Raw genomic sequence first — 22,579 nt, 5'->3', positions numbered from 1 at the left:
TCGACCTTAGGATATTTCAAGTACCCAGCAGATTGCTACTGCTGAAGTTTTCCCTATGGACACACTAAAATAGATCACCAGTACTACAGATCATGATACATCAAGTTTGTGGTACACATTCTAGGCCTGGCATCAACACTTAATTTGGTTCTGAAGGGGTTAACTAGGAAATTGGATCCTTTATATTGCCCTAGGAAATCCACAGTACAGCCCTGATTAATGTGACAGGATGCATCAGTTCATAAAGGGTGAAATATACCCTTGCACAGTAGGATAGCACTAGACCAACACTTAAGTCTCATTTAAGCACTTAAAATAGTGAAATATCAAAACCTGTTGGAAAAAGAGCATAACTGTAGATGAAACGCAGTGTCAATAAATGCATAATAGAAAGACTAATGTGAAGTAGCAATATACAGTTCTGACTCCCAAGTTAGCTGGAATCATTCAAGAAAAGAGTTATCATTACTTCAGACAGCATAATAAAAATACCAACTCAACGTGCAGAGGTAATCAAAACTGACAACAAAATGTTGAACAATCAAATCTAAAGCTGTACTTGAGAATGAGGTAATGCCAAAATATAAATGAATGATACATCCCCAGGTGGAATACTGACCTCAAAAATGCACAGAAGAAATAGGTAACATTAAGAGACCAGCAGCAAAAACACAGAGTGCATGAGGATCATACCAGGATAGAATGAAAATATCCAGATTGCCAATTTTGATGATCAGACTAAAAACAGACATCCTAGACAATGTTAGACAAGCACAGGATGATGAAAGATAGAGATGATACATTAAGAATGCCCCCTTAATACCAGGACGTGCATTATCTCTAGTAAAAAAAGGGGATAAAGTTTTAAACAAAGAAAGAATGAAAAGGAGTAAAGGATTTTGATGCTTCTTTTCATTCACTTGGGGCAACATAAAATCACACCCATCCGAAGTACAGTTATTGGGAATAGACTCATATCCCTATGTTAGAATCAAAATCAACTGGTAATCTTTGACACATTCAGATAGAAGGCAATTACTAATCAAGATAGCAGGGGCAAAAAAAAAAAAAAAAAAAAAAAAGCAGATCTGGTGATTCTGAAATCAGCGGCTGCAGCATTTCTAAACTGACCACTGAACAAATCTACTACACCAGAGAACACTAGTCTGACACAAAAAAACTTGTTTTATCATAACATCCCTGTTGTGCTCATAACCAAGACCCTTTTAAATTAGTAAGTCCAGGTATCACCCTGACCCACCGCAGCAGTCTGGAGCTTTCTTGCCTGGTTAGAAACTGCAGCAAAGATATACACGAGTAGGCTGAGGGTGTGAAATGGCATGAGATTTTGGACAATGTCCAAGATAGATCTAAAAGAACAGGCCTTTTTACAGTTTTGCACCTCACTCAGAAAAGTAGTAAGTATGTGGTTATGTACAGTTCTGGAACAAAAAACCACTTTTCCTACATTCACTCCCCTAAAATTCAAAGATGGTTAAGCATCAGACTTAAAATCTTCCCTCTAGCCCAAAATACCTCTAACTGTGTATGTTTCACCACATGACTCTTTATCAACAGGTATTAATACAAAATTAACAGTTTCGATAACTCTGATAGGCCATCTAATGAAAATGAAGTACACAAATTATGAAGTCTGATGTGGAGCAAGCTATGTACTGGGAAGGTACCAAGTAAACCTCAAATAAAGAACCATTCTTATTTTCTCAAGGATTTAATTCCATCAAGAAATTGACCTACTAACTTCCCCTTACTTACCACCTCCTGCTGCCAAGAGTCAGACAAAATAAACTCATCACACAGATTTTATCAAGATCTCTTGAGACAAAAAAAAGTAATTTCTGGACTAGAGGCTAAGTGTAAGAATTTTAGGCCCAAAGGTCAGTTGTCTAAGAGAATTGTAGGCATTTGTGGATACCTCAGAACAGAGGCAATATCCAAGCTGTGGCTATTGTATCAATGTAGAAATACAGTTGCTATAAATTCAGAGATCACTTAAAGTGATCTCTGGTTTAAAAAACAACTAGTCAAGGTTACAGAAAGGCCTTTTTAAAGACTGAAACAAATATGCACCTCCTTGCAGAAAGGGTGCAGTATCTAAAACTTCAGACACCAAAACCTTCCATAATGCATGTGATTTTATACTTTTCTCAAGTAACAATGTTTGAAACAAGAAAATCCAACATCTAGACCCTTTCCCAAATTTAAAAATTATAGTCTCTGTCCTTACATAGAAGGTCAAGTCCATAACTAGAGTCATTCCAGCAGAATGGAATCCAAGGCTCTTAACCAAATAGCATCAGTTGAGGGTCTAGCCCATAGTCATCAAATCTGATCTTTCAGTTACACTTACAAAATAAATCAACTCCAACCAAGAATATGGGATGCAAACAGGCTGTTCCTGGAGTAAGCCATGGTTAAACTGTGTTTCCTGTGAAGTAGTGGAAATCTAAAGTAAGACTCAATAGCCTCAGAGCTATCAAGCCATTTTAACAATAGCATAAGCATAAGCAAAGCACCAATTTGCCTGTGGAGACACAGACTCTGGGCTTCTTCATCTTCTCACATATCCCACTTTTCCAGCCTCTTATTACACTTAATACCCTTCAGTGTTTCATAACATGAGTGAGCTTACAGTCAATCACACTTTGTGGTGCTGAGCTTGCAAAGCAGCATGGATCAAGAACTTTCCATTCCCTTTGAAATCCAAGTCTGGATTGCTCCAGCTTGTTTTTCAATAGAGCAGTATTTTCAAATGCTACAGTTCGATTTTACAATGCTGCTGGCAAGGCTAGGAATCAAGCTAAATCCACATACATCCAGCAGGGAAAGTTGCCACAGGGGAAGAGTGAAAAATCAAAGGGCGAGCAGTAAGATGATCCTATACCACTGACTTGCTGAATGCCAAAGAATAAAGGCTTAATACACAGAGAAATGAGAAAGCCAAAAAAGTTACTTCCAATACTGTCCATAGTTGCTACTATGACAGAGATGGAAACACAAAACTGGAGGGAAAAAAAATCTGCTGCATATGTATTGCTTCTTTGTCACCCACTTACATTTCAATTACTAAATGTTTCTCTTCAGCGGTACATATAATTATAAATAAGCTTCACAGCTGACAGGAAAAAGCATCACAGGGTGGTTTTTTTTCCTGGTATAGTTTATAATCAAAGTATATTTGACTAATATTTCAATCTATACCTTTTACTGCTTATGGCCTAGTCTTTGCTGAAGTTGTTTCAGGAGAGCAACAACAAAATATCCTCACTTGAAACAGCTTTCCAGTAGCACCCATTTGCTGACTTCTGTATGGTGACTCCTGTAAGGACACATCCAAGACAACAAGGTCCATGGTAGGATATTGTACTGCTCTGCTGTGCCAAATTGCTGTAAGTCCAAAGAAATGTCAATGAAGCAACAGAGTTGCAACAAGAAGCAAAAAAAGTGTAGCAAGAATATAAATTTGACCCATCATTATGTGAAAGTTTTTGTGTAAAACACAGTCTCTGAACAAAATACAGAGATTTTGTATTTTGAGATTTGATTAGCCTGTTACAACCAGAACCACCCCAAAACTACAGGACACTGTTGGTTTAAGTTAATATTTAAATACTATTTTTGTCAAGGCATATGAATTGCCTTGCTTTACACAACTTCCAAAATGTGGGGAAACAGAACATCTATGCAAGATAACAGCACAAAAATATTGAAGGTCAAGAATTGCATTGCCAAGGTCACAGTACCAGGTGTACACAGTCACAAAACCAGAACCAGTAGGAAGGCAAATGAGTTTTAAACCATTTCCTTTCAAATCTCAGTATTTTTGCAAGTTAAGAGACAATACGAAACCAAAGAAATTGCACATTAGAGCCAGGCTACCAACACTATAATCACACCTGCTTTTGTGTTAAGGTTAAGGAGTAAGTCTTGGTGATTTAATTTCTCCTAGGATGCATGTACACCTGTGTTAGGTCTTACCAAGTTCATCACCCTACATGCAGCAATGGCTATAAACCACTTGAATTCATTTTTAGACTGGAAGCAAACATATTTTGAGATTTTCATTAGAAAAAAAGTATTTAGAATAATCAATGGGGGTGGTGATGCCTTAAGTTTTAGCTTTTTCTAGGTAGCCTCTTCAGGCATCAGTGGAGAAGGACAACATTGCTTTTTAAATTGAAATATTACTCTCTTTCACCTCATCCACAGCCTAGTAATTCAATTTTTGATTTGTTTTTATTTTAAACCTTTGAACTACCATAAACTTGTGGCAAAACAGGGAAAATTCAGGGTTTTTTTAAAGTTCATTACATTTCCTTACTGGAGCTTTTGCATTGTTATTTGGTGAATTTAGTTAAAAAACTTGTATCTCTCTCCACTGGATGGCAGAAAGCTATTTACTTCAGTCCTCTCACTGCAAAATTGACAAGCATGCTGAAGAAAAAAAATGAAAGGCTCAAGGCTTTTTTTTTTTTTTCCCTTTTCTTTTTTTTTTAAACATGCCTGATTAGGCAATAACCAATTTTTATTCTGCCTCCAAAAATTATCAATAACCTACTGCAGCATGTGTTACAGTGCTGTGTTTTAAATCCAAAACAGGACTATAAATAAGCAAATATAAAATCATGTTCTGGAGATTGCGGGTTAGGCAAGAATGTTGCCTTTCTCCCTTGTTAACTGCAAGCATTAGTCATAAATTGTCACTGCCCCTCTAATATATAAGCTATGTGCACTGAGAGTTCTTTGCAAGGGTCAGACTCTATCCCCAAACTGTGCACTAGGCTGGACCTTTGCTTCCCGACTGAGGCAAACCCAGCAAAAAGAGCCAAGACTTACACACCCAAAAGCATCATAGGTGAAACAACACTTTTGCATCATGTATCTTAGCTGGCACAAACATCTCTTGATAATTTCAGCAATTATATCACAAGTGACCTGAAGTATTATCAAGTAAGGCCTCAAATTTGTATTATTTGCTGTCCACTGTATGAAGTTCAACCAAATACTGCCAAGGGCTCATAAGCCACAACCACAACAAAGAAGTTATTCTGTATATTAATGCTTTTTATTTACCGATCCCATTCTTCTTTAAAATGGACCAAAAAAACCCCCAAATCAACACAGAAACCTAAGCAGTAACTTTAGTTTCACTTTACAGACCCACAGTATGTTTCAAAGATCACAGTAAAAAAATCAGTACATTTTAAAACAATTAATCTTAACTGGAATTATTTGCCCTAAACCCTTCAGAATTCAATTGTTAAAAAAACTGCATGTCTTCCTACAGAGTATTTAAGCAGTAGCACAGTCACAAATACTGCATGATTTTGACATTTACTGTAGTCCTGGAAAGGAAACAAGCCAAATGCATTCCTGGCACAGCTTTAATAATTTCAAAATCCATTTGCACAAAACTGGCTTATTATCTCAAAAACAGTAAGGAGCAATATTTTATTTGATCTGTTTTCTGAATTCCCATTTTTACCTCCCAGAACATAACTTAGTACCTCAAAATAGGACTTAAGTGGGACTCAAGTTATAGCTAAATCTCATACTAGCAAAAGGGTAAATTTCACTCCTAGGGCACTGATGAGAAGATTCTCCTTCCCCATTAGCCAAAATACTTTTTCCAGACAGTAGCTTACAATATGACCATCTTTAACACCCATGTAACAGACTCCTAAGGTCATCCCTTAAAGAAATTCTTTGATATTTCAATTTTCAAGTTCATCAGCAGCCTCCTCAGAAATGCCTGCATTCCTGACAATCTAGTCTTCAGCATAACCTGGGAGCTGAGCCACCCACTTCACACCGACCTATACCCTTTCCAGGCAGGAGTCCTGGGAGCTGAAACTTACAGATATAGTATTTTGTAAATATCAGCTTGCTAAATAAGACTGTTGGTATTATCCACGGGGTTAATCTTGTAACCTTTCTTTGTCTTTTACATCCCACTTGCAAATTTGGGTAGGGGTGGTGATGAGGTGAGGACTAGAAAGGTAAAGAGAGGAGATATGGGACTATGTGGCAGCTTAATTTGAGGCACTTTTAGAGGCTTCTCTATCAGTCTATCTGAATCTCCAAAAATGACTTAAAAGGGAAAAAAAAAAAAAAAAAAGAAAGAAAGAAAGAAAAAAAAAGAAAAAAGCACACACCACCAGAGGGCTGCTGCCTGCAGGAAAATGAAACTGCTGCATTTTAACACTGCAGTAGAATTCCACCAGCTCCACAGAGGCATAAATAAAAGTGACCAAGTTATAAATCTTTTGTAACTAGAACACACAGCATCATACATAGTTTTACTCAGTGACATTTTGTTTGAGAGATCAGGGACAAATGCCCCTAAGGAAAGAAGCAACAAAAGTCAGCATAGCCACATATTGTCAAAATGGGAATATCAAAGCAATTTCTCCATTTTATTAGAATGGAGTTAGAACAACTTTTTAAAGGCAGCCCCAGAAATTTCAGCATTTATGTATCAGTATTTCAACAATCAAAAGGACCAGCTATGGAAGACAAATAGAGCATAAACAGATATCATCACCTGGCAGACCAGGCTGTATGGGCCAGTCTGTCCTCAGGAGGTTAAAAAAAAAAATTAAAAATCACTAGACCTAAATTGTAGGGTTATCCCAGGCCTTTTCATGATGCTTTTTATTTCTGATACAGTTATCTATGCTAGCTGGCTAACCCTCTCAGTCCTAAAAAGGAAGTCAAGGATTATCTTAGTTTTACACGAGGGCATCATAAAAAAATACAATTTTTTACTAGTCAAAGGTTCTACCCCAAGTCAGCGACTAAGCCTCTTAAGGCCAGTGAAGAATACATAGTTACTGTTTCTGAATAATCTGCCTTACAACTGCACAATGACACAAACAGACCCTGTATTGTACACATCTCTACTACTCTTGAAGACAAGAAATGTCCCAGCTAAGACTCTGTAGCATTTTAGAGATCACAAGAGTACAACTAGTGACCCTCCTTTGAGAAGTTCAGTACCTTTAATCCAAGGAGCCTTGAGAGCACAGAATAATTTTGCACCAGAGAATTAGAACTCTACAGGATCAAGCAGAAGGTTGGCATTTTGTGTACATACACAAACACAAAAAAAAACCCCAAACCAACCCTGAAATGAAGTCTCCCATACATAAAGTGTACAATGCATTATGTATAAAAACACTCAGCTTATCCACATCTGACACATTATATTGATCTATAGCTGATGCAGAGTTTATCAAGAGACCAAGAAAAGGCACAACAGCTACAAGTAAATAATAAGGTAAACCATGGGGAAAACAGGACTTCTACTCAGGGCAACATTCTTAGGTGCTCTGCTTCATTGCTCCAACCTTCAGTGCCCTCTGTTCATTGCTCTTTGTGCCAGAAGAGAACAGCACATCCCACCAGGGCTAGAATTCCACCTGTGACTGCAAGTTACACATAGCCTTTGATCTGGATACTTGGTCTTGCCATGTGTTCAATTCCCACCATTACAATAAGAAGAAAAAGACCTAGAGCATATGAGTTTCTCCCCTCTGATGAACTCTTCAGAAATTTGCAGTAGAGCAGACACTAGAAGAGTAAATATGATGTTAATTTTTCTATTCTAATCAAGGTTGCTATGAATTCTTGTGAAGCAGTCTACAGCCCACCTGGTTCCACAGAGCCACAGGCACAAAAGCACTGAGGATAAATGAGAATTGGTGGAGCTAGAGAGGCTTTGCAGCCATAACTCATCTAATTCAGCGGTGATAAGAGAAATGGTGATGACAGCATTAAGGACTCAGACCCAGAAACATTGCCTATTTTTGCAGCATTTTGTCTGAGCAGGACAAGGCACCTGGTAATAAAGATGGAAACTGTCCCAATCATGCTACTAGTTTGGTTGTTCCTTTTCCTACCAAAGATGAAGTAATGATAAATGTAAGGGCATTCTCAAACTTAATGCAGACTGGCTGGATAATTTCAGTACAGGTATGTATGGAATACTAGAGAATTACTACTAGAAGTATTAAAACATTTGCTTGCCTTAATTTGTATGTTAGCTGAGCAGACAGACTTCTGCTTTAAGGATGAAATATAGTAATTTGTAAAATGCTGGGCCTGTATTTTCTGTTTGAATTGAATTTGCTTACAGTATCATTCCACTTAGTGCTCTAATTTGCTTGAATATTCACTGCAGAGATGTATTCCTAGGCTGCTCTTAACTAGAACACTGCCAGAGGTCTGCCTTTGCTGTGATCAATGAGAAGCTTGCTCATGAGTCAAACTCCCCTCTCAGATAAACGTGAGGAAGGCCTTGAAGTCACTGAGACTGCACAGATGTAAGTGAGTGGGAAATTTGCCTAAGTAATGTCTTCATTGCAATCAGGAAACAACCAGAAGTAAAAGAGATGTAATTTCATAAATATGAGCAATGAAATAAACCACAGACCCACAAGAAAAGCAGCATGGGACAAAACCCAGAAACTCTAGGACTGATTGTTCTCTATTGACAATGATTACTGATTTTAATCAAGCTTTACTGATTTACAGGAGTGGGAAGTTTGGGGGGGAAAAGGTTAGATTTAATTAGCTTCAAAGGCTAATGACAAACTTGAAGGCTGGTGCTCACAAAGTGTAAGGACTCTTAAAAGCTGTGCCACTCATAGCTGTGTCTTTACAAAAAAACAAATGCTTGCGTTTAATGAGGCGATAGTGCCTGCGCCATTGCCAAGTTCCAGTATAATACTTGGCTTTGTCTTTGGTGACGATTCTGTACAGACAGGCGTTGCAAACACACAAACGGCTCTCAGTCTTCCTCTCAGCTTTCTGCAGGAAAGGACTACTTCAAATACTGCCACTGTACCAAAATGGATACATGGAGGAAATGCAGAGAGAGCTCCATTCTTCCCACACTCCCTGAGCACTGAGCTCAGCTTGCAAACAGAAATGACCAAGGTTCAAGTCTCCATCTCCCTTGCTTTGCACTGCTCCAGCAGCAGTGAGTAGGCAGCAATCCAGCCTGCCAAGCTGTATGGGGATTCCCCCAGCATCAGGGAATCATAATGTGCTTTTAGCACCACCTTCTCCTTCTAACTTTGGTATAAGAATCTTAGAAAAGGTGAGGGCAATATCTGAAGAGCAGCTGTATTGCAGCAATCTCTATCTGTCATAGCAGCATCTCATGGCCCTCAAAACCAAGTGAAGATTACAGAAGCTGTGCAGTTTAGGACAGGTTTCTGTTAACCTGATTTTTTAAAGGAAATAAAATTTAAATGTTCAGGCTGCCCACCTGCAATTCCCCCGCAACATCAGAACCCATTATCAAGTTTCAACCAAGTCTGAAAGAGCAAGGGAAGTCTCTGAGATTCCACAAATTCAGTGGAGAGTGCTGAATGTCTGTGGAAAAAAAACCTAAGAGATTCAAACCATCACTCCCACTACAGAAAGCTCACTTGTGATTTATCCTCAATGTATTTCAAGAGAAAGAAAAAAGATGGGCAAGCAGCAAAGACAGCTCCAAATGAGTCACAAACATTGTCCTCACCTAGTCCAAGAGACAAAGGACAGAGAAAAAGCAGGAGCAGCAGGGAAATACAGGGTACAAAACTGGAGAATACGGAGTTCCTTAGTTTTACAGTTCACTGAGCAAGTTAAGGTTTAGCTGCACAGGAGAACACAGAACACAGAAGAGTTGAGGCTGGAAGCAATCTCTGGAGATCACCTGGATCAACACCCTGTGACAAAGCAAAGCCAACCAGAGTGGCTGCTCAAGGCTTTGTCTAGTCTGGATTTGAATAGTGCAAGGAAGGAGACTTCCCAGCATCTCTAGGCAACCAGAGCCAGGTGCAGCCCACTCGCACAATGGAGAAGCTTCTTCCTATATTTAAATGGAACTTCCTATTCACACACAAAGGCCTGACTAGGATTAATGCCTTAGCATGAAAGGGATTACATGCAGATAATGTAACACAAATTATCCTTCCCCTCAGTTCACAAGCTGGGCAAGACACATAAAATGTGGAAGAAAAAAAAAATACACCTAAGAGAAAATAATTGTCCAAGGACATACAGTGCATCAGTATTAATTTCCCTACGACAAAGCATCTTGTGTAAGTAGGAGACAACCATAAAAGTACCTTGTTTTTCAGTCTACCATGACCATACAGTTAAGAAAAAAAAAAATCTGACAATATATATGCTTATTTAGGTATGGGCTATGTCCTTGAGTATTTCTATGGCTCTTCAAGCACTAAACATGAACCTATTTAAATAAGGCCTAAACAATTAAGGGTCTCAGCTTCAGAACTGTAACATCCCCAGAAATTTTTTGAAGATACCTTCCTAGCATCTTAATTAATTTTCTCTAAGGGACTAAAGCTGTGGAAAGAACCAAACATCTGTCTAGTAGCCTCTAGATTAGGATGACAATTCTCAGATCAGTTTCCATTTTGAAGAGGCAAGGTAACACCAAACTTTAAAACACAGATAAACAAACAAAGCCCCAAAAGCAACCAAAAGAAAAACTAACCAACCAAAAAAACCCACAAAAATGCAAACCAAAAAACCATATGATGAGGACTTCAAAAAGATAACCATGGACCAAACCTGTACCACAGGTTTTCTCAACATGAAAGCCAAGCTATCCATCACTCAGAATCTGAAAATATGATGAGAGCTTTGTAATAGAATACTGCAAGAGATTAAGAGATTCCAGTATGGTAAAAATCTCAAATAGTCAAATTCATTCCTTAATCTTAGGGACAGGTCACACTTATTAAAAGGCATTCACACGATCACTAAATGAAACTCACCCAGGGCAAATGGCTGGCATGATAAGTAACCCAATCCTCTGCTAGCAAACAATCAGCAAAAGACATCAGAAAATTTATAGCATTGCACACAGTACATTTAACACCACAAAGATTTGGGATATGAAGTCTTATTTTCTCTCTTAAACTTGTGCTTTAATGCAAATGCAACAAAACATTAGTCTTATCAAAGTCTTATACTAGATGAGCCCAGACTTCATCAGAGCAGGACATTTATTTTATTTTTTAACAGAATTTTTAAAAATGAAATTGCACATCTCCAGATCACATTTAGCTGCAAATATGTTCTTGAAGGTTCCTTTTCTTCATAAATTATATTCCTGTAAGGCAGACAAGCCAACACTATGAACCTGGGCTTTGGTGTGCCTCATCCTGGACCAAAGCAAAACCCCCAATCACTTTTCCAATAGGAGTATCTGTGTAGAAACCTAGCAGTGTCTGCACTGCTAGCCTCATATGAGATAATTAAGAAAAAGAATGAAAGATAAAGAGCCAAGCAATTTCATCGTCGTTCTCTGCTGGGTCAGTATGAAGACCTGGCACATTCTCATTTGCAGCTGCTGTCTCACTTTGACAGACTGACACTTAATAGTTCTAAGAGTAGGCTGTAGACAAACAGTAAAATAACATATTTTTTGTCCAGTTCAGTTTGCTTCTTCCAGAAACCAACTCCTCCATTACTTCTTTTGCAGTCAACAGTGCTTTTAATAGGTAAAATACAAGGAGAGTCAGTTTATGGCATTTAAAGCTGAACACACAGAGCAATGACACTGCAAAAACAGAGTGTGTTAATACAAAGGTAATGTAGACACGATTAAAAAATGCCACACTGATTTATTTTCTCCCACATTAAGCATATAGTGCAAAAGACGGCAAATCAAAATTGCAAAAGCCTCAGGATATAAAGACAGCATGTTTTTTTTTTGTGAGTAGAAGCAGAGAGCCAGAAGAGCACTTACTAAATGGATGCCTGAAAACAGTTTTCCTTTTTAGAAAAATTAAAGGTAAATACTTCACTGGAAATATTATCATGCCTATAATTCCCACATAGTGCTGGAACATTAAAATGAGAAAGAAAAACAGATAGTACTTGCACCCCACCCTCAGCCACCTAACCATGATTTCTCTCCTTAACATCCCCCTACACCCTGCATTAACCCATTTGCTGTCAGTTGATTCACAGATTTCAGTGCAAAGTTTTCACCAGCAATAATTTCCTTTTGTCAGTGGCTGGCAAGTTATCTACTTTCTTCCAAACTCCTTAATTATAAAATCACTGATTATCAATGGGTAGATTATTAGATAAAAAACTGAAAAGCAGCCTGTTATCTGTGGTGAGCTACACAAAGAACAGTCCCTTCCAGTCTAAGCTTACTTCATCCCAAATTAAAAATGTTTATGTGAAAAAACCCCAAAAATTTAAAAACTATTCCCCAAAGTAGTTACAACAAAAGTCTAAAAGCCAAAAACTGCTTAGCACAGCCATGGGGTGCAGAACAGCAAGCTTGGCCATTAGAACTCCATGAAAGAGTTATTTAGGGCAGCTTTAGAGCTACTTTATATGAGCTGGCCTGATATGTCTCTATGGTCTTCAGGAAATAATAAGATCATTTCCTCAAAATAAAACCAAGAGCACTAACAATTCAAGGGAAGTGTCCTACTCTACCACCTCCCTCACTGAGCAGGCATCAGCAACCTGCACCAGCCTGAAGGCTACTCTGCCCTCTAGGAAGGCAACAGTACCACTGGCAAGAGAACATACCTGGATTTGCTTAAACACCATCATTACCTTCTTTGCCCATATTGCTGTCTGTCCTTAGTCTCATGACACACTTGCATTAAATAGCCTTTAAAAAGTTTATCCCAAGGTCATTGCAAAAGAAAGAGTGCATTCCTGTTTATACAGTCCACAGGACAACTGCACCCTCACAGGCATCTCTGCCACAACTGACACATCCAAGAACAAAATGCTTGCAGCTACATCAATAGGCAGTAATGCACTTCCATGAAAGGAACCAAAACAAATTCTGCTGCTCCACCAAAACTCCACTCAAACTCAACTTTCAAAAGCTATGAAGCAATGGAAAAAAAAATCTTCTGGGTAATTTTTTAGTGCGGTTTTTTAACATATTTTTATTAGTAATGTTTCTAGTCTGTAAATATAATTAATTCATAAAAATTTTATATTCCTATTCAAAATTAAATGTAGAATAATTAAAATGAAATTGGGTGAACAATATTAATATGCTATAAAAGTAGTTATTTTAAATCAAGTTTAATTTGGTCACACTTCTGTACCTTTTAAAAAGACTTTCTGGAAAACTTATATCTACCAAGCATGGATGCTCATAGGAATCATGTCCAAACTGTCCAGGAAAACTGAATTTTTGGTTTGAACTTGCACACATCTGTGTTGGAAGTGCTTGCACTTCCAAGCAGAATACAATTCTCTTATGCAATACACACAACAGACTACATTCAAGAGTACAATTCAAAACTTTGAATACTGCATAAGTGCAAACAATCCATAAGTGAGGTAAAGACAGTTGGGGCAAGGAGGTATAAATAGCTGTTTGCCAGAAAATCTGAAACAAATAAGGATTTAAAGGAAATCACTCTGCATTTACAGACACTGCAGATGAAGATGGTTCAAGTTCATTAAGAACACTATTTACAACAAATTATTCATGTTATTCTACAGATCATTATGGCTGTTTTGTAGAAAAACATAATGTTTATGCATGAACTGGAAATGGAACAATCTCCTCATATTCCGTAAGCAGAATGAACAGCATTATTGACTAGGATTGATAAACATCTTGGGCTTGTTTAAAAAAAATAAAAAACAGAAAATTTCTTTGGGATATTTCTTAATAGGACAATCCACAACAAACAAAAAAATATCACGCTCATCTATTTATCCCAGTCTTGATGATGCTTCTACTGAATGCAGCTCATTTTCAAATATGGACTAACTTCACAAGGGCAAATTACAGTATCTTAGCATTTGAAGAGGACAACTACTTGAGTATTCATTTATGTCTCTGCCTTTACTGTACCTTCACAGAAATCTATATCCAGGCTTCCACCCCATCTTGTTGTGACTGTTCTCCTAGGTGCATAGCACAGTCCTCATGCAATGTCTTTTACTTTAGAAGGTATTACTTTCAAACTTCTCATTTCCTTTCAATTTCTTCTGAAAGCTGGAATTCTTCCTCCACCTGCATTTGTTCTATATTAACCACCTGCTAATTTTTAGATGTGTATCACATTTATTATTGCCATCACAATTACTGTTTAACTCTCTAAAGCACACAATATTAAAGACTTCCCAAAATGTAATGTATGGAGTAAACTTATGGTATACTGAAAAACATTGCAATGCTGCAGAGTCCAAAGCACACACTGGCTGCTCCACTCAGTTTACAAAAGGAATTGTAAGAACCTACCTAAAACACTACACTTGGTTCTTCCCTAAGAATCACAGATTTTCTAGAGATCAAAAGAATTCCTCTCAAGAGGTAAATTTTAACAAGAAGATTTTTTCCTTTCTTCAACTTCTCTCCTCACCCTAATGCAGTCCTTCTCACTGTGGCAGAACAAAATGACATTCGAACAATGACAAAAAGTAGGAAAGTGCTTGAACAGTGCAAGAACCCTATTTGTGAAATCAGTGCTTCCACAGTTCCTGCTGGCATCTGAAATCTAAGTATATAGTCAGACTCCTATTCATTTGACAGTATCAAATTTTAACAACTCTTGGGTAAGAAAGCTTACTGTGCTTTACAAAGAAAAACAATAATTCAGAGCCTGCTGCTGTTTCCACAAGTTCATAATAATTGTGCTACTAATATTGAGGTAGAAGACTAATGGCATGCCCCTACAAAGTTTACAGAAGGATGGAAGTTAAAAATCATTTTCACTGCATTTAGCAAACAGGAATTTCTAATTCAAACAATAAACAAAACAACTAAAAAGAGTGAGAGTCATAAAAGGGATAGCTGAACTTTCCAGTTCAGACAAGTAGCAGGGTAATACTAGTTTACTTCAGTCAGTAAAACAGGTAAGCACTTTTCAAAAGTGAAACGTATATAAAGTTAAGAAAGACAATATCTCTCAAAACTCCTAACCATTACTTGATAATCCATTACATGTGAGTCACTATGACATAATCTTTCTTGGGAAAATTTCATTCTTAAGACCCCTACTACCTACAGTATTGCTTGCAGTATTTATTTCTGTGATTACAAATTCAACATTTAAGTCTTCACAGGCTGTCATTAGGAAGAGTATGGGTTCATACTGCTTTGAAAGAAATTGGCATAAGGAAAGCAAAGTTTATGTATGAAAACATTATTAGGATATATACTAGTTTGTTGTTTGCTTGTGTGTTTAAAAAGGCCATGAGGAAAACTGCAATGATTTACATCTCTTAAAATGATATATTCATCTAGACAACTAAATGGAAGAAAGCTGTACTCCTTAGATTATCACTAGATCCAACACGCTGTGTTAGAAAAAAAAATATAGCAGTATGAATGAAGAGGATATACTTTGTTTAGCCTACTTACCTAAGGAAACCAGGCTTCTGAGACCACATTGACTACCAAAAATTCCCTGAATACAGCTGAAGTTTTCAACCAAATTTGACAGAGACAAAAAAAATTAACAAATTTCAGTTTCTGCCGGTGTCATGGAAACAGATGGGTAAGACTGTAAAGAAATGTCCTGTTTAAGCTCTCACTGAATAAAAGGCTATTAAATTCTCTAAGACCCAAATTTAATTATTTCTGTTCTTACATAACCCTGCATAACACTGCTGAACACCTCGCTTATGGCTCATATATAATGAACATGTTATACACCAAAATAGCTGTAAGCTATATGGGATGCAATGCAGAAAAGGGAACCTCTACACTTTTTGTGAAGATCAAAGTGCCGTGAGTTTCGAGCATGACTCTTCATACCAAGCTTAAAACAGAATAAAAGGAACATAACAAAATGAATAAGCAATACTAAACTTCCCATAAAGTTTATCTCAGTGCGAATAGAGTAACTCCCACTTCGAATCAATGCCTTACTGCTTGTAGACAAGTCAGCATTTTAGAAATTTCAACTAGGCATTGAATTGGTGCTACAGAAAACAATGATGCCAAAGCCTATACAGTGACTGTCAAATGAAAATACAAGAAAACCCTCCAAAATGCTAAAGACCTTCACAAGAAATACTTCAATTCCTCATCTTTGCACTTGTTAATAAATATTCACTACAGTCACTTTGAACTACTGTTAAGAGTTTCAAGGGTGAAACAAGTGCTAATGATGCCAAAAGAAACACAAGAACAGAGATAACTGTGGAATTTAAAAGAAAAAAAAAATAGAGCAAGGCATACACAGGAAGCTGGTGTCATGTAAAATTAGTAGCAAATGAAGAAAATCTATACCTAAAGCTATAACACTGATTCATGACTGGGTGTGACTGGGCCTTGTCAAGGCACACTGTTTACTGTAACAGGACACACATCCTTTACTTACTACTGTTAATTACATGAAAACCTCCTATAATTAACTGTGAAAGAATGTACCAATGGAACTGAGATAAACCAGTCTTTCCCCACACATCCATATATATAAACAGAAGAGATTTTTTTTACACTGGCAGTTCTATAAAATAATTTTTTTGAGTACATCAAGATTCTGATGCCTCTCATATGCTTGCAAGATCATTTACATAGAGATTCCATATGCTATTCTGGCAGATGATGTCAAGAAGAGGTGCTCTAAAACCATTATAACCCCATTATAAAAGCAAACCATCTTGCTACAGTACTCAAATGATATGTTAAATTCGTATGTTGCATTATTAAAAATAATTTTTGTCCCTCTATCATTCCCACTAGCAGCAAAGACCTAAGCCCAACCATTTTTCAGCCCCCTCCCAACTTCTCTGCCTGAGAGGCCCTAATCCTCTCTTTGTGGCATTGGTTACCCTCGGCAAGAGTGACACACCAGGCCAGAAGGCTGCTCAGGACAAATTTTGCATATCTGATCAATCAACACTTTCAGTTGTTACCCACTAATTTGAACAGAAAGCTTTTCCCTGTCAGTTCTGCCCACCCACAGCCAGATGTCACCAGGTCCCACTAATATCCCAGATACCACAACCAGACTGCAGGGACCAGTAGGTTGCTGGCTGCTGGTAAATGCTTTTTTTCAGCTTTTAAGATGGCAATCAGCATGAACTCCACAGAGAGAAAGCCAAAGAGAGTTTTATCTACCATTAAGCTCTCCCTCCATGGCATCCTCTCTAAGTCTGCTCTGAACTACGAATGAACCCTCACTCCTCCCCAAACCCCCTTCTTCTAATGTCAGTAAAAGCAGGTATGAGTGATTAATATGTTTGTATAACACCCATGTATCTGGGAGCAAAGCTTGACCTGCCTATATAAAATAACTTTAAAGAGTCAATAATTTTTTATTCCAAATAAAAGTGATGGATATGAAGATCACTGCAAAATGGACAGGACTTCGCAACAAAACTTCCACTTCTTTCTATTCATCATTTCATTTTGCCAGATTTTTCTTCTCACTCTTCCTCATACCCTTGGAAAAAAAAATTCCAAAACATTACCTCCTAATCTTCCAAGCTTCAAAGTCAAGCTCTAAACAAATTATTACAATCACAACTTCCTTCATCTGTAAGCCACTGCAATTCAAATACCAATATACACAATATACTATGGTGAATCAAGCTCTCTTACTGCACTGCTTGTCCTCTCCCTAAAATGCTGCAGGTTGCCTGCTTACCCACCAAAACAAGCAGGATGAGGATGAGCTACATGCCGCACACTGCTTATGCCATTCTGCATGCTCCCAAATGTGATTAGCACAGAAAATGCGAGAAGACCAGAAGGCATCTTTCCATATTTAGTCATGTATGTTTAATACTGAGTTAGATTTCACCTCACTGCATTATTCCATTAATCAAGGGCGGGTATAAAAAGAGAGACACAGACTGACATCAGCTACTTTCAAGATCTCTCTTCCTCCTTCCCCCACCTCCAGCTTCTATGACACCATATATTGTGCGTTTCATGTGCATTCATGTGTGCAAACAATAGAGATTTATCTATAAAGATCAGTTATATGGTAAAACTGCAAAAGGAAACTTTCACCCTTGTCCAGCTGGTTGAATAACTGCAGAGGCCAACAGCAGCAAGCCTCTAAATACATCCTGTTCTTCTCTCTCCACCCCCACATCTCTAATCACTTAGGAGGAAGATAGGAAGATTAGCAGAGAGGAAAAAAAACATAACCAAAGCTGCAGATAACCCTTTAGGACCACAATGCCAAGCTATAAGAACATGGATCAAAAGGTTAATGCAGCTGTATTTTCAGGAATCTCAGGCACAATTGCATTTAAAGGGGAGGGAGGGGTACTGAGAAGGTGAGAGAGAGAGAGAAAAAAGGAAATGGTGATGAAGACAAAAATGAATTTGTCATCTACAGATGGCTCTTTGATCACCTGGAGTATTCAGAAAAGGATTATCAGCAGAAATAGGGCAGTTTTATTAACATTATACCATAATTTTTCTTGTAGGATATTTTCATTACCATCATCAGAACAGATTTTAGTAAGAACACAGCTGCAGAAGACCCACTGAGCTATGCAAAGGATAAAGGTGGTAACCAAAACAGTGACAGAGAACTACCAATAGCAGCTGATATACTGAAGAGATTAAAAAAAAAAAAAAAAAAATATAAATAAAAGTCACTTCCACTAGAAGACAATGTCATCTTCATACATGTCTCTGAACGGTTGCTATGGGGTTGGGAAGAGGAGGGGAAGGATGGGGGGAGGTTATAATCAATCATCTCAGAAGAGCATTGCTTCTTACAGAGAAAGATCTGGATTTTGACTGTCCCTAAGAAAATAGCGGACTGCAGAGCTGCTGCCACGCAGAGCAGTGAGGAAGCAGGCAGAGCAGAGGCAGCAGCTGGGGATGGAAACGCCTATTAAATCCTTTAGACAACAGATGGGCAAAGCTCGGCTGGGTTATAAAAAAAAATACACCACAATGCATCATGTTTTATTGTCCCAGCATAATGAACAACACTTAATACCCACATGCCCAAAGAAGCCTCCCTATGGCTGATTTTACCCCTTCCCTAAATTATAATCTCAAGTCTCAATCCACTTTTAGGGGGATCCCAACCCAATGAATTTGCCATTGCTTTATTGCACCTGTTACTAAAAATAAAATATTTTAAGAAGGAAGGCGTTTGGGCTTCTTTTTAAGGGTTTTTCTTCCAGTTAATACTCCCCTGCCCTTGAAGTGAATATGCTACCCAAGCAAGGAATAGTAAGTCCAGATCTTGAACGCATTTAGGGGATCTAATTATGTCATGTAGGGCAGAAGCACCTGCTCTCTGCTAATTCCCTCCACACTCCTTCCTCTTTTTAATATTTCTTACCATTGTTCCATTCAGGAAAATCTGCTGGGGGCAAGTTTCATAAACAAGCCTTAAGAAAAATAATTAAATAACCTCCCTTCCCCCCTCCCAACCCCTCCTACAAAAACACAGCATAACCAGAATGAATTCTGCTACCGATCCTCTATTTTTCTTTTATTTCAGACCCTACCCACAAAAGCCATCAGCCCATCCATCCATATTTGCTAAATGCCCACAGCAGTCAGTGCCAGAGACATACTGTACATATTTCCACCAACCCCCCCCCCCAGCTGCACCTTAAGGACTACACCCTTTTCAATCATGATGTCATGAAATACTGCTGGTGACTCCCCCACTACCACCACCACCACCTCCTCGGTACTACAGGCTGTGAACCTTTAATTTCAATATACTTTGATTAAAAAGAAAAATGCTCCTAAGTAGGGCAGTGAAGAAACGGATGTGAAAATTCACTACCAGCAGATCATCTATTTTTTTCCTCTGCATGCACTCTGGCTGTCACCAGAACAACACCCATTAGAAGGAGTAATGAACATAAAACATCCTGGGCTTTTCTTTCTTTTTTTTTTTTTTAGGAGAAAAGAAAAAAAGGAAGAAAAGAAGGAATTAAAATGAAAACTAAAAATAAATAAAAGCCAAAATACCCTATGAGTATTATCTTCACTGAAACAGTAAATGGGAAAACCTGAACCCTCGAACACGCCATCCCCAACACCTCACTGGCTGCTACAGCACCTTCCCTCTAGCACCGGTGCTGCTGCAAAAGAACCAACCTGTCTGTCCTTTTCCTAGGGTTTTCTCCAAACGATAGGGTCCAACATATTGTGCATGTTGAGCTCCGCTGCCTTCTTTCCCTGTCGATGTCATTTCTACCTGGATCTGTAATTCTGCAACGTGTATGTGCTGATGAGCTGGAATTTCTCTCTCTGCAGCTCTTTAAATTCCCACTTTGCAGCTGTGCAAGCAAAGCACTCTTTTTCTTTGCTTTAGTCCCCTTGGTTGCAGATTTTCGTCTTCCTCCTCTTTCTTTCCTCTCGCTTGTTTTCTCGCTGGGTCTGCTTGGGACGCTGAAAGACGAAGATGTTTTAGTGTTCAAAGAGGGGGATCTACGATCCAAGCCCGAGGAGCATGATGCTGGTGATCCGAGCTCCGCACGCCTTGCTCTCTCTAGGAGCTGTTCCAGGGAGAGCCAGAGCGGGAGCAGCGGAAGAGTCGGGGCCGCAGCTGTGAATGACATTAAAAGCAGCCAATCCCCTCGCCTTCCACCTTCTTCTCCCCTCCTCCTTCCATTACCTTTTCTTTTCCATCGGCAGCAGTTGCTGCCTCTGCCTGCTACAGAGCGTCATGACGAATGGCAGCAGAAGACACCTAAGTGCATCAGCCTATTGATAAGGCACAATTAAATATAATTTAATGTGTATGTTAATTTAGACCCAAAAATATACTTTTTTTCTTCTTTTTTTTTTAACCTCTCAATTCTACTCCACTATGCAGCTGCAGTCCCAGATTAGTAAAGAAAAGACAAGATTGTGCTAGGAAATAGGAAAGGGGGGAAAAATCTACTTCTGAAAATGAGCTTGGGAAATTATTTGATTCTGTTTGATTCTGGTGGACCTGTATCTCCTGGGGGTTTTACCCTTTAAAGAAAACCTTGGGGAAAAAGTGGGGTTGTGGCGGAGAAGAGAAAAATAACAGGCACAATCCTGTAACCACTAAACTCAGTAACAGACCTGCTTTTGAATTTGATGGGAACAAAAAAACTTCTAAGGGTCCTTAGATGAACAGATCAAAAACTGAATGGCCACTCTCTTAATTAAAATTGCAACGGAAAATCCAGGGATTAGATGTTAATAGGAACAGATTGCCTGATCCACAGGCACCGTACTAGCAGTGTAAAAAAACTTTCACTGTTTTTGTTCAAGTATGGCTGTGTTTTTAACCTTAAGAGATTAGGGAGCTGGACAAAAGAAGGGATTCTGCAGATAGTTCAAGTTCAACAGAAGCCTATGTACTTTCTGAATTCAGGACCATACAACAGTTTCAGCCAGTCTGCAGGGATCAAGCTGAAGCTATTCCCACACACAGGTTCCATTTTTACCTTCTCTTCCCTACTTCAGACAAAAAAATGCTCAAGATATTGCTATTCAAATTCCAACTGAGACACAGAGAGAGTAAGAATTCTCGAGTCAGGGAAGGTAGCCTTAACAAGCCTGTAAAGAGAGGGCAAAACTTTTACAAGCCTTATCATTATCTGTTGCTCATTGAAAGAAGATTACTTCAGGTTTCTTTATTTGGATTTTTTTGAAGAGGAAAATTTACCTTTTCTTAATATCTATATCCAGAAACAACAGACGCTCTTGTAAATTGGAATAAAACTAGAAATTGGCTGTTTACCTGTACTACAGACAACATGACTATTGAATGGGTTGCAGAGGAGTTAGTAAGATGGGAGGAGGAGGGAGGAAATCAGGCTTAAACAGTTCCAAGATTTCTTCAGGAAACAAAACCCTAACACTTGCTTTGGAAAAAAATCAACCCTGCTTTGCCCTTTATTGTTCATCTTTACTCACTTCCAGACTCTGTCAATGCAGCAGCCTGTAAGCAAACTCCAAAACACCATCCCCATTCCTCAGTTTCTCCCTCCACACCCACCCTGTGTGACCACCCACCGAGACTCCTTCCCTGCCAAGCACTGCTTCTGTGTCTTTCCAATGGCAGCCTCTGCCCTCTCCAACCTTCCAGGTGTTTACTTTGCCCTTACTACTCAACTCAACTTCAAATTGCCATTTCTCTAGGCTCCCCAGACCTCTCCTGTTCTCCCACCACCTCTGCTCCCCTTTCATGCTCGCCGCCTCACACATTCTCCACTCAGAGCACTTGTGCATCACCTCATGCACCTGAGCCCACAGCCCCTCACCAGGGAGGAAGAGAGGGAAGAAAGCTGGGGAAAACACCACCATCAACCAGGGTGGCACGTCCCCATGCTGTGTCCACTCCCCTCTGCCCTGCAGCCCCTGGCAGAGCCACCGGAGCAGAGGAAGGGGCCAGAGAGGAGGCACTGCTGGCAGCCACAGTGACAGGGCAGCTTTTCGCACCCAAAGCAGTGAGTGGTATGTCGGGGCAGGGGGGCAGCTGTGTGGAGCATCCCTGTGGGGAGGCGCAGGGTACATGGGCTACATGGCTACTGGGAGGCTGACAGGCCTACGAGACCTGTCCCAGGGCCGAGGGGTGAGGCACCACCTGCCCTTGGTACGAAGCAAATCTGCCCC

The 22,579-nt window shown here is 39.0% G+C and overlaps 1 protein-coding gene across 12 annotated transcripts in view; it reads right to left on the bottom strand.

Annotated features, from left to right (window-relative positions):
• BRSK2 (BR serine/threonine kinase 2) overlaps window positions 1–20,449 on the bottom strand; it is a 303,532-nt gene extending 283,083 nt beyond the window's left edge. For all 12 annotated transcript variants that reach the window (XM_053946173.1, XM_053946174.1, XM_053946176.1 and 9 more), the window contains exon 1: window positions 20,084–20,449. In XM_053946173.1, the coding sequence (XP_053802148.1) occupies window positions 20,084–20,177 (94 nt within the window). In that variant the 5' untranslated portion in view covers window positions 20,178–20,449. The remainder of the gene's footprint in view (window positions 1–20,083) is intronic.
• Between the last annotated feature and the right edge of the window lie 2,130 nt (window positions 20,450–22,579).

This window comes from Vidua chalybeata, chromosome 6 (assembly GCF_026979565.1).
Source record: "Vidua chalybeata isolate OUT-0048 chromosome 6, bVidCha1 merged haplotype, whole genome shotgun sequence".
Classification (NCBI taxonomy): domain Eukaryota; kingdom Metazoa; phylum Chordata; class Aves; order Passeriformes; family Viduidae; genus Vidua; species Vidua chalybeata.
Note: the sequence above shows the minus strand (reverse complement) of the source record. Positions and strands in the feature narration are given on the sequence as shown.